This window comes from Erithacus rubecula (genome assembly GCF_903797595.1).
Source record: "Erithacus rubecula genome assembly, chromosome: 2".
Classification (NCBI taxonomy): domain Eukaryota; kingdom Metazoa; phylum Chordata; class Aves; order Passeriformes; family Muscicapidae; genus Erithacus; species Erithacus rubecula.
In genome coordinates, this window is record NC_136685.1 from 78,739,858 (window position 1) to 78,755,998 (window position 16,141).

Here is a 16,141-nt window from a genome sequence, read left to right on the forward strand (position 1 = left end):
TCTTCTGAACTTTGTTAACTAAGACATTAAAATCTGTACTAAATGGTAAAGCAGAGTTAGTAGGAGTGTAATACTTAATCTTTTCATTATTTTGATGTGCTAAAAGCTTTTAAATTAAGTTTAATTGTCTGTCATTTAGATGCAGCTCAAGATTCTGGCTGAAAACTGTTGTGTTCTTAATCTTGTGTGAAATGGTAACACATTTTTTTGTATTTGCCAGAGACCTAGAAATCATACTTTGAAATTTCATTTCATTTTTGAATTGGATAAAGTTCCTCTGAAAACTCCTACTGAAACACCCTTGTTTTTTAATAAACTGCAGCACAAGTAGAGGTCGCTTTAAGATTCTTTTAAACCTCCAAATGAAATAACAGTTTAAGATAGATAAATAGGTCAGTTCAAATCTTTTATTTCAAGCTCACTTTAATATAACAGAAAAAAATACATAAAGCCTGACAATAAGCATCTAGTGCAGAGGGACAGTGCCCACTTGACTGAGTACATGTATGTTCTATGTCCCTTCAGTCTCCCTGATTCTAGTTGACCCACTATTCCATCTCAGGTTCATTCTAATACTTCAGAAATTCTAAGAAGCTTCACCTATCTGACAAGAAATAGATGGCTGTTTAACAAACTTTGAGAAAGTTGCAGTATCCTATCATTATTGCTAGCAAGTAGAAAGGGAGAGTTTGTTTGAAGATGATTTACTGGCAGAATTCCTTAAGAAAAAGAATTTAATGTTGGGATCACTGAATTACATATATTCAGCCTGTGTAACTGTGATTTTAAAAATTATTTAAATAAAAATTAGAACTAAAAAAAAAAGAAAAAGGCTGTAACAAAAAATTTCATTTCTTTTTATCCAATGGAACTTCTTTTCCCTGTCTTATTGTTGTCAGAAGAACTGCTACAGGTGTTAGGGGTAGGATATGCATTCTACCTATTGTTGAGGTACCTGAAAAGTTCCCCATATGTAAGGAGAATAAAGTGGAGCCAGAAAAATTTCCAACTACAGAATTACAATGAACTTTTGCAAGAAATAATCAATCAAAATGCATGGACTTGCACAATGTTTGTGCCGAGAGAGTGAATTACTTATTTGTACAAAAAGTACAGGAAAGAGACTGTAAATATTCTCATTATCTGATCAGCCCAAGTTATCACAATTATGTGATAACAGCTAAAATTCTTTCCCACTTGAAATAAGCAGCAAAGCTACTGTGGATTTTGGAGTGGTTGGGACCTACATTCACTGATTTCAGCACTACCACTCCAGCTTGGGAGCCTATTGTTCCATAAATGCACATCTCTCTACAAATGCAACCCAGGGAATGAGACTGAAATGGTTTAATGCCAGTGTCAGAGTGCACAGCCACAGCCTACCTGGTCAGCCTGTCGATGGTCTGCAGGTGAACATTGCAGTGAGTCTGAGCAAGAACAGCCTCGTGCTGGGCACAGCTCAGGCACAGACCCCCCACCTGCCTGGAACCTCTGGCTGAAAACAGTGACTTCTGGTGTTTCAGCCTTCCTTCCAAATCTTTGCATGTCTTCTGAGATTCTGAAAGGTCTTTTCTAGAAAGAGGAAATGAAAAATATTGTTTGTGGAATTATATTCTTCTACATGCTATATTCATATACAATATATAATTACAAATGTAACCTAAGAAGAACTGTAAGAATCCCTGTAATGAGCATTGTTTTATACATTTCAATAGGCTAAGGAAGACCTTAACAGAGAAATAACAGTTGAACTGCCCAGTCAAAATTACTAATAGACAAAACAATACTGTGTTAATTTATTTCTTTCCCCATAGTATCAGAAAATATTGAAGTTAAACAAAGTTATTAGATGAAAAACCTGTAGATTCACATGTTGTCTGAACAGAGTACACTATTCATTAGCAAAAAAAAAAAAATCAGTTGTATAAATATTTCAATACTTTAAGAATTTTCTTTTGTTTTTATTAATAATATCACTAGCTTAATATTTATTCTCTACTCCCTAGACAAGAATCCAGATGTAATCAGTACATTCACTCAGATCCAGCAATATACACAACCTGAGGTCAAACACATGTGCAGAAAAAAAACAGGCTAAGTTTTTTATTTGTCTCCAAAATTTTTTACCAGGTGCTCTGAAGAATTTGCTCCAGAATTTCCAAGCATGTGTCAGGCTGGAGAGCTCGCAAGCAATGGGAATGTTAACACCAGGAAGTTGCAGACAAACACACACTGTGCGCATAGAGATCAATTTGACAAATTGTGCAATGAATCCAAAGCTTTGGGTTTGTTATGCAGGCCATCTGGGCAGCACACACATAGGAAGTCTGACACATTCTGGTTGCATTGGATTTACTATGCACATGATATATACACTGCATGCATTCTTATTTCCATCTGGAAAATCTTCTGTGCACTTTTTCCAATTTTAGTACTTGGTCCGTTACATATAACTCACTATATCCTGAACAGAATTTGCTCTGCTTATATGCTTAGACAGTTGTGGAGCAACAAACCTATTGTTGGAAAGTCTTCTACAGAAATTAGCAAGTCCTGTGTACATTCATCCTTGAAGTTAAAAGGGAAGATAGTCCCACTGAAAGTGATATAATTTCTCACCTTAATAAAATTTTTGCAGAACTTCCTGTTTGCAAGATTACGCCTCTTAGAAGAAATCAGAGGCTGAATAATGTAAATTAGGAACATCTGAGACAACCTTAGCCTCCAATAAATATTTTTGAGTAAATATAACACTTGAGGCCAAGGGGAAAAAAAATTGGATTATACAGCTGAAATTAAAGATCCTCCTTTAAATTCACTAAGACAACTGGCTTTGCATGTTGCAGGTTTCACCAATGCAGAGAGCATTCTTTTAACTTGTCTCTCTACCAATAATTCTTTTTACACACAGAACAGTCCGCATTTCCAAATATATGAAACCATTATTTATTTAGGGAAAGGTATAATTGAAAAGTAGTAGAAAGTAGCTAATTATGGAAGTTGTTACACAAGTTAAAATTGTAACTTCTCTTTTTTCTTTGAGTGGTCTATCATACATGACCTAAGAGGAAAGAGGGTAAAGAAGATAAGATGTTTTGTATCACTACTGTTTCTATAAAAGAGCAGTACATTCAATTTTGCTGCCACTATATCTGAGAAAACTGAATAGAAAATCAGTTTTCAGGGGCACTAGCAGAAGACACAACATTCAGATATTTAGGCATTCTCTTAGTTAAATTCAGATTAGGAGTGGTTCATGCTGTTATGCAGTTGCAATTTATTAAAGGATAATTGTAAGAAAAAAAAAATCACTTTACCTTAGGGACTGTATTTGAGCATCAAGGATATTGACTTTTTCTTGATAAAGAAGTTTTAGATTCTCCTTTGGAAAAGATGGGAGAAAAGATATGTCTTGCTTTCTTCATAACAGTCTTTACAAATAAACCTAGACTTTACCCACATTCTTTTCCCCTGAGGACATAAACCTGTTGAAATACTAGCACAGAAACCTAAATATTTCACATTTCTGGAAGTCTAAAAAGTGAACAACCCTCCTATTTTTTGTTCTAAATAAGGATTTTTGCCAGATCCTCATATGGCAAATTGTCTCAATTCCAACTGCAGCCCTCAGTTCTCCACAATGATTCACAGAAACTGATGATCATGTCTTAAGTTTGCTCTTGCTCTCCCACAAGTCAGCAGATATTGAAACATTATTATTAAGAACTTCAAGTACACAAGCTATTTATTTATAATACAGTGAGTTACTCTGATTACCTTCTGAAGAACAAGGTGTATAAATCAACCATGCCAATGTTAAATGCAGTGGTGATAACAAACCAGATAAAGAGCTACAAATTTAGCTGAATATGATGCTTAGAGAGAAGTTACAATCAACATGATTCTCCTGATTTAAATGTGGCAGATGAAAAAAGAGCAATTACTGTAAAAAATTGCTTCCAACTACTGCAGGCATCAGCGACCAGACCACTGAGGTCTTCTGGTCTAAAATAACAGCATGAAACAACCAAAACTTTATTTTTCTATGAAAAAAACCCAAATCCCATATAATAAAAGAATTAAGCTATTGCATCAATTTCACAATACACAAATGTGTATGGATAAAATAAATCAAAACTTCAATTAGCCAAGTTTTTCCCAGAAGATAGCAACACTACCCTACTACTTCAGAGCAAAAGGAAAATTAATATCCTCTGAAATGAAAAATGCAGGAAGAGACAAAATTTCTAAATTATTAGGACTCCTCTGTATCTCTAAAAGCACAAGATGTATAATTCAGCTAAGGGAAAGCAGATTGCACAAAGCTACTTTTGTACCTTACTGAGCCTATGCTTGCTCCAGGAGCAGAACAACTCATTATGAAAAGAGCTTGTGTGGAGGGCTACATAAAATATACCAGCTAGTTCCCACCGTGTTACTCCTAAGAATCTCCAAAGCACAGTGAAGGCATCATCTTTAAACAAGAATTATCTCTGGGAAGTCATCATCTGCAGATACAACCTGCCATCTGTGTCTAACTGCACAATAATATTAATTAGAGTATAATGAGAAGATGAGGTTTAAGAGAATAAAATTTGAGCTTGGATTAAAGTTTAGTCAACCAAAACTTCTCCTGTGTCTGTTACAAAGTTGATCACCAGAACTGGAACAACAACACTGAACAGTTTTGCAAAGGTAGGGCTCTGTGAAGAAAGGCAATACCAACCAGCTCTGCAGGCCATTTTGTTTTGTCTCCAGAAGCTGCTGCAACAAAAGCCTGATCTTTGTTATGTGCTGGTGATGAGGTGACAGGCTGGGGTGTGCTGCAGTCTTTGCCACCTACAGGCCAGGAGTTCTGAGTATTTGCCTAAAATAAAAGTATTAATGCTTCAGCTATGATTATTTTGGTTGGTTTTGTAAACAAATGCAGTTATTAAGTATTGAATCTTATTCTTCAGTAGAATATATGAACCAATAAACAAGTTAATTAGGTTACAGTCTACAATAATGATGTTACCCAAGGAGACCCATGTTTACAAATTCTCATTAAGTTTTGACTAAAATTCCATTTGTGGACAACCATTTGTATATCTTCCATAAAAACAATCTGGCCAGATCCTTGAGCACTGATTAAAGCAACAACAACAAAAAACAACTTACTGAGGCATCTGGAAGAGTTTGTTCTCTCAAGATGTATTCTGCAGTTAAGAATTTCAGCTTCTGCTGGAGCTCTTCATTTTCAAATAGAACTGCCTGCTCTCGATCTTTCACCCCACACAACTCCTCCTATAGGATAAAGAAATTGCATCTAAAAGACTCCTTAGGATGGCTATCAATATTGAAATACATCTTGAGACCATGAGTCTAGACTAACATTTTCAAATATTGAACCCTTTTAGAGAGACCAAGAGTACTCAAAAGACAGGTTTTGTATTTTTGCAGCTTAAATTCCCATACTTCATTTTTTAAAAATGCTTATTTGTATTTGTGATAGGACATTAAAATGATTTTTAAAGACCCTTAAACACCAGATACCAAGACACAGGGTAAGGGGTCTACTGAACTGCATTTGGCTCAGTTTTGGTCATTACAGCAATCAATCTCAAGTCTAAGTGTAAGCTAGTTTTAATGCAATTCTACACATTTGAGGGACCAGGGTTTTAGTAGGTCAAATATGTTGTCTGATACCTTGTAAAACTTCACTTCTGCTTCCAAATGGTTAATATACTGTGACTGATCACTGATTATAGGAACAAGATCAGAAAGGGCTGGTAAGTCTGCAGGCACAGCTTCTGGGGGTTTCTGGAGGAAGTAAAGAACAGCACGTGTCATGTTCTGATTTTCCATTATTGCAGTAAGATCTTGTTTGCACACAGAATACAACCTACAGTTTCCTGGTAAAGCTTCAAAATGCACACAGAGTTGTTAATGGAGTCTTCTCAGAGGAACAACAGGTACATTTCTAGCCCTAGTTCACACTTCTGAAGGAAAACCAGTATCTTTATGCATACCCCCATTTTTGAAACTCACAATTTTAACACCTATGATTTTGGGTCAGAAACATACCTTTTTCTGCAAAAATATTCCATTATATACTTCTTGAACATAATTGAAGTCTAAAAAAGATCAAAGATTCAGAAACCTACATCCTTGGTTTTTTTATTTTTGAAATATTCGCTATTCAAAAAAACCACCAAAATCACAAACAAAAACTCCACAAACCAAAATTAAAAAAGCAAAGGGAGCTACTAATGGATGGCAATAACATCTACTAGTTTTCTACAGGTTCTGTCAACAATGCATTAAAATTCCTTGTCCAATCTTTATAAAGGTATAATCCTTCAATGAGGATGAGGTGAAAGTTTCTAGCAACAAAAGCCTTACAGCCCAATTATACCACATGTAAGTATTGACTGTTTTAAAGGAGGGGGACACTCCTCAGATATCTGGAACTAGGATTGCAGAGGCAAATGGAGGATATCTACAACCACCTGAAAAAACATCCCTTTAGAGAAGGCATTCCAAATTTGCAACATATTCTACCTGGCTCAGTAGATATAAGCCAAATGTTCCATTAACTCAGAATTCACCTTCATTTAAATTCTTAATCCTAACTACTTCATATTTTTTTAGAAAAGGAACCACACTTGTTAAAGTATATATAATATAACCTTGATAATATTTGTAAGTCATCTGCTTCTCTGGCTCCTATTCCTCCATCCCTCTTCTCTGAAAGCATAATGAACACCTTGCAGCTGAGACCTCCAGCTGCCTCCCTTACAAGATTAAATCACAGCAGTGTTAGAAAATGTGAAAAATCTCCATTTCTATTCAAATTATTTTTCACTGAAAAAGCAGTTGTGATGTTTAAACTGAGAAACATCATCATAATGTAAACAATAATGCTAAGGAATTTTTCATTAAAAAGAAAATAACAGGTAGTATATTTTCTCAGCACAAAAAGAACAGAGGGCCTCTGACTTTTTTTACCTCTTTAACAACATAATTATTATAAATTGATATGGGATTTAAAATTAATTTTATCACAATATTACATGTAACAGGGTGAAGGTACAGAAGTTGGGGAATGAATAACCAAACAATTATGGCTGAGACTTAGAAATGCTCACATTCAAATACCTAATACTGTAAAGAATTTATAAAATGTAAATGCCTAGAGCTCTAGAAGGCAGCATTCTACACTGTGACACAGTTCTGCTGACATCACAAATAATTTGGGCCACCTTACACTTTTCCAGAATGCCTCAAATTTCAAGTATCTGAACCACAGAACTAGAAAACTTTGCCACCCTACAAACTGTCAGGAAACAACAGGAATCCATCACACCTCCAGCTATAACACAAATTTTCTGGAACAGAGGCTGGGTGCAGCTAGGTTAGCCAAACCCCAGCCTGCAGAGCTGCAGCTGTTATATGAAGCAATCTTGCTGGGCTTTGACCTCAGGTGATGAAGTGTAGAGCAAAAGGAAAATTTCTGCCCAACCTTCTGGGTGTAATCCAAGAAAGGATGAACTCATTCAATGTCTATTGCAACTTTAATCAAAGGGCAAGCAAAGGGAATTTTGTTGCAACAATATTATTTATATGTAAGAAGTGTGGTAAAGGTTACTGAAAAGCATAGTTTTTGTGAAATGTTATATTTAGCTATAGATCCTGCAGTCATTTACTATTCAGCAGTCATCAGGTATTTCACCATCACTCAAAGCAAAAGGTTAAGGTTACTCATAATCTAAGTTTGCTTTCTTTGACCTTTGGGAAATTGGATTCTTCTTATACAAGAAGCATTTCTGCAGTGTCCAGTAAATCACCAGACAATTTCGTATTTTATGAGGGTTTGGGCTTATTTTTGGTGTGTGCACTTTTGCAGTTCAACATTTTTTTGAGCTTTACACGTGGTCTGTCTTCAGAACACTTTCATATCCTCAAGCAGATGGAGAACAGCTGCAAAGGAGAATAAAGTCACCACTTCACAGAATGTCTCTCACTGGAAACTTCAAGAGGAAGAAATGGGACAGTGCTGTACCAATACAGCAAATTCCCATTTTCTTTCTGTTTATTCCACCATCCTTTGATCCACTCCCTGAAAGCACTATTCTGAGTTTCTTAGATAAAAGCATTCCATTTTCCAAATTTTCCACTCTACTAAAACTTCCCAATATAAGTAGAAAACTTCACCAAAAACAGAATAAAAGATTCTTTCCCTCCCTTCCAAGGCTAAATACAAACCGATAGTGATTCACATCATGCCGAAGTTAACCAATGATGCATCAATTCCTTGAGACACAAAACACTAACTCTTTCCTATGCTATTATGAGGCAAAATACCTGGCAGGACAACCATCTTAAACTCGTGGATCTTAGAGCACTCAAAAAAGTTAACTTTAAATAAAATTCCTTAACATCAGGACAGTAGAGCTACGCTCATTACACAGGCTGAAAGAAGCACAGCAGGAATACAGGCTTTAGATTATTCTGCTGTTAACTCTGACAGCAAAGAGCTGCTTGTCTTGCTTCTTATAAACCAAAAATATTCAGTGTAGGTCATCAAAAGATAAAACTGCAACAGTGCCTTTGAATTATTTTCCCATAGAGATTCTAGCATCCAGCAGCTGCTCTGTAAGTGCACAGTGCATCACATGTACTTTGGTGCAGTTCTGCTTCAATGAAGCAGCATCTGAGAAGCCCTTGTAAGGGCTGTGTCAACAAACCTTGACAGAGACCACTGCATTTTGGCAGAGAACCACAAAACCTGTTTTTGCATGAGTGTTCCTAACTTGAATTTCAAGAAAAGGCATACTTAAAGCATAAGGACACTGAGGATCCTTAAGGTACAGGCAAAGGAAAACAGAGGCTGCTTTTTCAGAATTTTTTTTTCTATCCCGAGTGTTTTCAAAACAAAAAAGATGGATGACCACACTGCATGGTCAACAAAAAGAGGAGAAAAGTCTAAACTCTGTACTACACATTCCCTTTTTTCCATTATGGTCTTAAGGATACCAAGTTCTGGTCATAGTCTCAGGAAGCATCAGTATTTAAAACTGTAAAAATGATTCAATGTTTCTTTTTTTCTCTGTATACTAAAAGTCGACATGCATGCCATGTATTCAAACAATACAAAGAAACCAGAAGAAACATACATGGAATGACTTCTTCCTTCTTGAGGGAGACTCTTCACTTTCCATTCTTTCTTGGTGTTGCAACAAAATTTTAAGTTGGTTAACTAGGAAGAGATAAAAAACATTATAACCAATAAATACTTATTTTTTTCATTGAAATTAATATAATTTCTAATAATGTTCAAACCATTTGCCTTCGGATTAATCTTACCTGCATGACTGTGCTGCAGTTCCTGGCTGGCTGCAGTCCCACAGTCATCACTGGCCCTGTTCACACTGTCACTACCCTCATCCACAGAGGACTGGTCAAACCCAGTGCCACCATCACCTTTTGCCAGGGCATTCTTCAGCTGAGAGATGCTTTCACTGGCCCGTTCTAGAAAAAACCCAATCACATCATTAGCCACAATAAACAACATTAAATAAAGGATTTACTGGATGATATTTTAAAGGGGAAAAAATATGAGAGAACTATAAGCATTCAGTATTGACTACTTGACCTAAACTCAGCCACTGGAAACAATTATCCAATGCAAACAGCCAAAAAACCTACCATATTTGCAAAATATTTATTAAATGCTACATTTTTAAGAGAAGACCTATAAATAGCATCTTAGCCCCTCAGTACATTAGGACACTGCAGCAGCCCAAGTAATAATGTACTTGACCCAAAAATATTTCCTAGCATATGCACCTTCCACACTTTTCAATGAACCTAAAGCTCATCTACATTTTCTATCACATGCAGGATTGGAAACAAAAAAAAAAAAAAAGTTTTTGCATTTGAGTGATGCCACTACATATTATTACAAAGCAATGTGTCACACAATGAAACAAATACCTGAGTAAATGAAGTAATAACTCAGCAAACTAAGCCACCATAAAATAGTATTTAATACAGACCAATGACTTCTGAACAAGTGTGAAAAATAAATACAACACACACTAGAAAAGACCCAACAAACAACAGAAAACCACTATCCAGATAAATATAAATATTTTCAAGAACTGACTTACTGACAGATGATACAGTAAAAGTCTTATCTAATGTTCAATATATTTTTTCCTTATATTCCTTTCTTAATTTGTTTGATTCAGCTGACTTCACAAAAATCCTAAACACCAATCATAAATGTTATATCACTCTGATAAAGCTGAACATTTCCAAAATGCCGAGAAAGATATTTTAGAGATCTGCAGCTAAGAGATGACAACTGAATTGGAAATCACAAAATATGGACTTAGTTTTAGATAAGGATACATCTAGTTTGCACCACTGGACCTCAGACAAATCACTTATTTCTTCTTTTAGGTATAAAAGCCCATAGAACAGCAATTTAACTCTTGTGAGCCAAACTTACAAGGAAACATCTTCTATTGAAGTAACTGCTACAATTAGAAACATAGTAACCTTTCCAATACACATCCTTACTTAATTTGCACATGCTTGTAATTTCTAAATTGATATGATGCATAAATAACTAAAAATATTTATTGCTATTGGCAAAAAACCCTTTAAACAACATTCACAGTTAAGTCTTTGCTAGGTAGAATTCAGAAGATAAGCCTCAGACTTTAGGTTGCTGTAAAAAACCTAATGGCTCTTTTCTTCCAAATAGAAAGGTAAATAGCAGTTCAAGTCAAAAAACTAAAGCTAGATAAGTATTTCTGTCTTCAGTACATCTGTTTTTTCAAGTTCACATCACTTTGACTCAAGCTCAGAAATTGATTCTTTTCCCCACTGTAATGGTTTTCAACATTTTTCCAGTCTTCTCTACTTGGTTGTAACTTACCGACAGCTTCTAAAATATAAATAACCTCCAAAAAGCATTATATTTAAGAACATGTCCTCAGTCCAGTATGCCATCACTCTTTTTAGCAATGCTAATTTTTAATAATAACCTGACCCATTTCTGACCTATTAATCTTCTTTCAGCATTTATTTTTAAAGCCCAGTCATCTTATGGCTCACACCACCATTTCTGGTTGCTTCATCCTTTAATCAATTTAGTGTAAAAGAAGACATAAAAAGCATATTTTAAACAGTAATAATTAAGTAAAACAAACCCAAATACCATCCACAAGGTAATGACTCAAAAAAGAAGGCTTTAGGTCAGATATTTCACTTTTGGCATCCTTAGGCTCTTCACCCTTTCTTGTGCATTCCAGGATGCTCTGAGGGCAGAAGAGCTAATTGAGAAATGGCAGAAATATCTCAGTGATGCAATGGCTTAGATATTTAGCAAACTATGTTGCAACCTTTGTTGCCAAGAAGTGTTTAATGTCATTCAAGTTATCATGTGGTGTGCCACCTCCTATCAATGAGGTTTCTTCATTTTCTCTGTCCCTGTAGATGTCTGCCAGAGAACTCTGGAGTACCAGCATTTGCCCCCTAGACAAGAAACAACAAAGCAAACCAAACCAGAACCAACCAAGCCCATATATACTGGTTTTTCCAGAACTTCTCTCTCTTCTGAGCTCCAAGGTATTACATCATCCACAATGATCACACAGATCTTCTTACACTCTGTCCTGTTTTCCCATAAACCTACAGGGCAGGAGTATTGAAATACATTAAAACCATTACCAATGGCACACTGATGCTTATCTTTTTGACTACACTTTCCTGCCTCTGAAATAATGTCACCACATTCTGGAAAGTATAATCAAGTATTTGCTTAAATTTCTTAAAGCTTGCCTATTTCCAAATTACTAATATTGCTGCCATAGACAAAACACCACAGGGAATTAGAAGGTCCCAGAGGTGTGGCTGTACATTCACCAAATACAAAAGAGCCACCACCTCAGGAAGAGTTAAACTGTATGTCTAAAGGGGAATAAGTACATTATAGTGTTCTTTTGCCAAAGTAAGGAGCATAATTTTGGGCATTAGGATAAGCAAAAATGCACCAATGGGTGGAAAGACTATGTTTGTTGTTTCTTATAATGTAAAACTAATATTTTAAAATATGAAAGAAATTAGAAAAAAACACTGTGGACGCAAACTACAGGACAACAAAGAATATCTGCTTAAAGACAACATGATTAAATTTTTAATTAATTCAGAAGCAATTATTGTTTAAGTGCTCCCCCATTAAATCTAACTTTTTCAGTTAAGCTACTCCTGTAGTAGTACATTTTATAGAACCATGGCTTCAATGAAAACATACTGCAAAAACTGATCACATGCAGCACTATGATTTGCATATCAAAATCAATCAGCATCTTTCTTTTCAACATTTTAACAAGACTCTACAAATAAAATCCAAACATGTATTCCTGTTCTATGATAAAACATCATTGAAGTGCTATTTCTTATTGGAATAGCTGAGGATATAATTGAAATTGGACTCATGTGGATTGAAACTTCAAAAAAGAAAATTTACTGTTCAGCTCTTTGGTTTTCAGTGTTCAAAGGGTCTGAGATGATTACGAAAATTGACAAGCTAGCAGCCAAATCTGATGGATCAAACTCAAAACATTTAAAAAAATAAGTATAAGAACAATTTGCCATTGAAGTCAAAACAGGAAAAAAAACCCAGTAGGCATTGAACCAGCTTATCATTGTTGAAACAAGAGATGTTTTTTCAGGCACTGCACAGAACTCTTTAAAAATACTATTTCTTTAAATGAAAACACCAAAGCTACCTCATTCACGGACTCGGAAATGCCATAGAAAATACTCTGGGAGCAAAAGAACCAATCATCCAAAACAACAGAATTGCCTGAAAGACATGGAAAATAACTCCAGCTGGTAGAATCATTAAGCAGAATAAACTGAAGGAAAAAAAAAAAGGCAACTGTATGAAAAAGTTGTCATAAGTCTGTCACCCAAACCTAACAGTCTGGTTCTAATAATGTCTACAAGAACATGAAGTTACTGGCCACAAATTCAACAAACAGCACCACTTTCTGATATTTTTATGATTCCCAATCAGCAAACAGCCTTAGACAATTTGAGAAGGAATTACACTGATTCTTTAGGTCTAAAAAAAAAAAACCCAAACCAAACCATTGCAAAATTTTTGTGAAAAAGTAACTGGCAAAATAAATAATTAATCACTTTAGTGAAAACAGAAGAGTTATGTTCATTTAAAGAGAACTTTCCTGTCCAAAATTAGATCAACTTATGCTTCTATTGACAGCAAAAAATCTAAAATACTATAAATACATCTCTTCAGTCAAGCAACTGCTGAAAAACACTGAAACTGAGAAGTTGGTTATAGCATTTTTTTTGTGTTTAGCCCATGTTGGAACTTTACTTCCCATTTTGACATCTAGCTATTCTTTATTGGCTGCCAAACACAGGTATGCTACTGTGGAAGTAATACACTATATGGGAGTTTTGAGACTAAAAGTATTTATCTATCACTACCTGTCCTGCTAGGATTTTACATGCAGCAGTGAGCAATGCCAGGCTGTTCATTAGCCAGCCCTCAAATAGGATCCCAAGATGTGTGAAATGCTCATTACATTTCAAAATAACAAATCCTTTAGATTTGATTTCTTGGTCTCTACTGTTGGTTTGCATTATATGAGAAATAGGTAATTTTCACAGCACAGCTTTTACCAAGCTATCATCTTTAAAAGCACAGGGTTCTCTGGAGCTGCAGCAGTCACTGTAACCAGTTCCTGAGAAACCTCACATGTGAAAGCCTCATTGCCCAGTTCCCTCTGACAGATTCTCCACCCCTAAAGAACATCTTGTATTCAGAAGAATACCTAGGAACAATTGCCAAATAAAAATAAAAAGCCTAAGCAAAAAAAAAACCCAAAAAACCCAAAACCCACACCACCAAAACTGAAACAAAAAACCAAAACAAAACAAGAAAAAAAGACAACCAAAACATTTAGAATGTAATTCTTAGCAGCTTCAGTGTCACAGCTAACTTGTAGTGATGGAAACTGGGCCACATAATAATTTTTCCTAAGATGGCTTCGACTTCCCATCTCTCCTGTTTTATTTTTGGAACCACATAGAACAGCCACAAAATGAAACTTTATTTGTAGAAGTCTTATATTTTAAGCTGTTTCTCTTAGAGTTTGCATCTCCATTCTCTGAAATTATGTAGGACACTGCACTTCAGCAATGCAGTGGAATACAGAATTTCCAAAATATCCTAAGACAGACTTGAGGCAGACAAGATGTCTGTATCAGGCTTAGTACCTAAAAAGGATGGTTTGCACCTCCTTTGATCCTGTTCTTATATCTTATACTGTCTCAGGTCCAACAGGGAGCCAGTGCCCTTTACTCAAGGTGCAGAAAACTCAATATAAAAAAGTAAGCTAAGAGTTCTCTGTTCAAGGAACCAGAAAAAGGCATCATGCTCTGCTCTTGGCAGTGGTATAGCAGAAGGCCCATTGGACACTTACATTACAGGTCAATTTTCAGTTATTTATGTGAATACAGCAGCACACCACTCGTATTCCTTTACAAAATACCTCTACTCCCTTGAGAAGGACTTTTTATTAGAAATATTATTATCTCCTAATGTTTTTTAAGGTTCATTTGAAATGGTCTCAATTATGTGAAAGTATGCACAGTAACCTAATAACCCCAACTGTAAGAATACCACCCCTTTCATTATAGAGGAAAAGCTACATTATAGAACCTTTGTTATTATGTCAAAGTCTCTCTCTGTTGGCCTCTAAGACCAGTTAGGTCCTAATCAGGTTTTTTTTTGGTCCAGCTTTTTGCCCTCTGGCCACCAGAATGTAATTACTGAACACTCAGGCTCCCTGTCTTCTGAGCGATTTCCCTTTGCAACAAAGGACACTGAAATAATCAGCTACTCTTTGAGAACTTATCCACCCTTCCATCAAACTCAGTAAGGTTGTAAAGTGATTCTTCTGGTGTCCAGCATGGGTAGTGAAAATCTGTTGCCATGAGCTCAGCCTGCCTCCAGATAATGTCAAGCATTACAGACAGGTTAAGAGTGCTTTATTTCAAAAACATCAAATAATGCCCAAAGCATGCCACCTAAAATTGCAGAACACAGATGACAGGGTCATCCCAATGGGGAGAAAAATCTCAAGCTGTATAACTATCTAAGATAAATAGGTAAAGCATTAGATTTGAACACTTTGAGAGTAATGATGACCTGTTTGTCCCACAGTGAATTCTTAACCCTGGTGGCAATGATGTAGAAAATGCTGTACAGCTCAAACAATTTAAAAATGGTACATCATTGAGAAATAAAGAGGTTCTTTGGGAAATATAATGGAACTTAGGTTATATTGCCCTGTATTGGGGCTACTTGTGCATCACCACACTGACTTCAACTGAGAGCCACCCCTAGATGTGTGAAATGAAAACCACCTTGACATTGTATGAAAAGAAAATTCTTGCTTCCAAAAATGTAAAGGGGAAAGGCTCACCAGAAATTCAGGTTATTAATTATTTTATAAATATAACGGATCAGTGTAATGGGATCTAGTTAGAAAAAGATAAAATGAAAGTAAGTTGTATGAAGAGAATACATGCATCCAATGTATCCATTAGATAGGGTCAACTCTAACAGTCTGACACACAGTTAAACAGCCCTGGTATTTGTCATTGTAACTGTTCTGCAACAACTGTTAACTGCAATGGCAAGTGGTATTACCATGTCCACACCCTCTACAGGAAAATTAAATAGCAATTATTTCTCAAAGTTCTATCTTCTAGAACATAAGAAATCTATAGCTAATGTAAAGAACCAATGCTCTTTTGAGAGGGAAGTAAAAAAAAATACTTGCTAAGAGTCAAGTAGCTATTTTAAAATGTTTCCATTGTTTTATGCTTCTGTTTCTTTTTTTTTTTTTTTTTTTTTTTTATTTTTGCGATGTTGTTTCCTTTGGCACAGGAGACATCCCAACAGACCATGTGGGAACACAGCTTTTGGCACCAACAGGTTCGCATACCCACGAACCACCCGCTGGCTTTGCTCAGAACTCGGACACTCGCTTTGCCCGGTCAGTGACCATCTGAAGGCTGCTACAGCCCAGGGCTCAGCGCTGGCAGA

At 35.8% G+C, this 16,141-nt stretch overlaps 1 protein-coding gene across 4 annotated transcripts in view; it reads right to left on the reverse strand.

Annotated features, from left to right (window-relative positions):
* The window catches only part of SDCCAG8 (SHH signaling and ciliogenesis regulator SDCCAG8), a 104,882-nt gene that overhangs the window by 87,818 nt on the left and 923 nt on the right, over positions 1–16,141 (reverse strand). For all 4 annotated transcript variants that reach the window (XR_013773363.1, XM_079298581.1, XM_079298583.1 and 1 more), the window contains exons 2-8: positions 9,349–9,513; positions 9,159–9,241; positions 5,689–5,802; positions 5,161–5,286; positions 4,727–4,867; positions 3,318–3,382; positions 1,384–1,572 (exon numbers count right to left, since the gene is read on the reverse strand). Coding sequence is in view for 3 of the 4 variants with exons in the window: in XM_079298581.1 (XP_079154707.1) it covers positions 1,384–1,572; positions 3,318–3,382; positions 4,727–4,867; positions 5,161–5,286; positions 5,689–5,802; positions 9,159–9,241; positions 9,349–9,513 (883 nt within the window). In the remaining variant the exon portion in view is untranslated. The remainder of the gene's footprint in view (positions 1–1,383; positions 1,573–3,317; positions 3,383–4,726; positions 4,868–5,160; positions 5,287–5,688; positions 5,803–9,158; positions 9,242–9,348; positions 9,514–16,141) is intronic.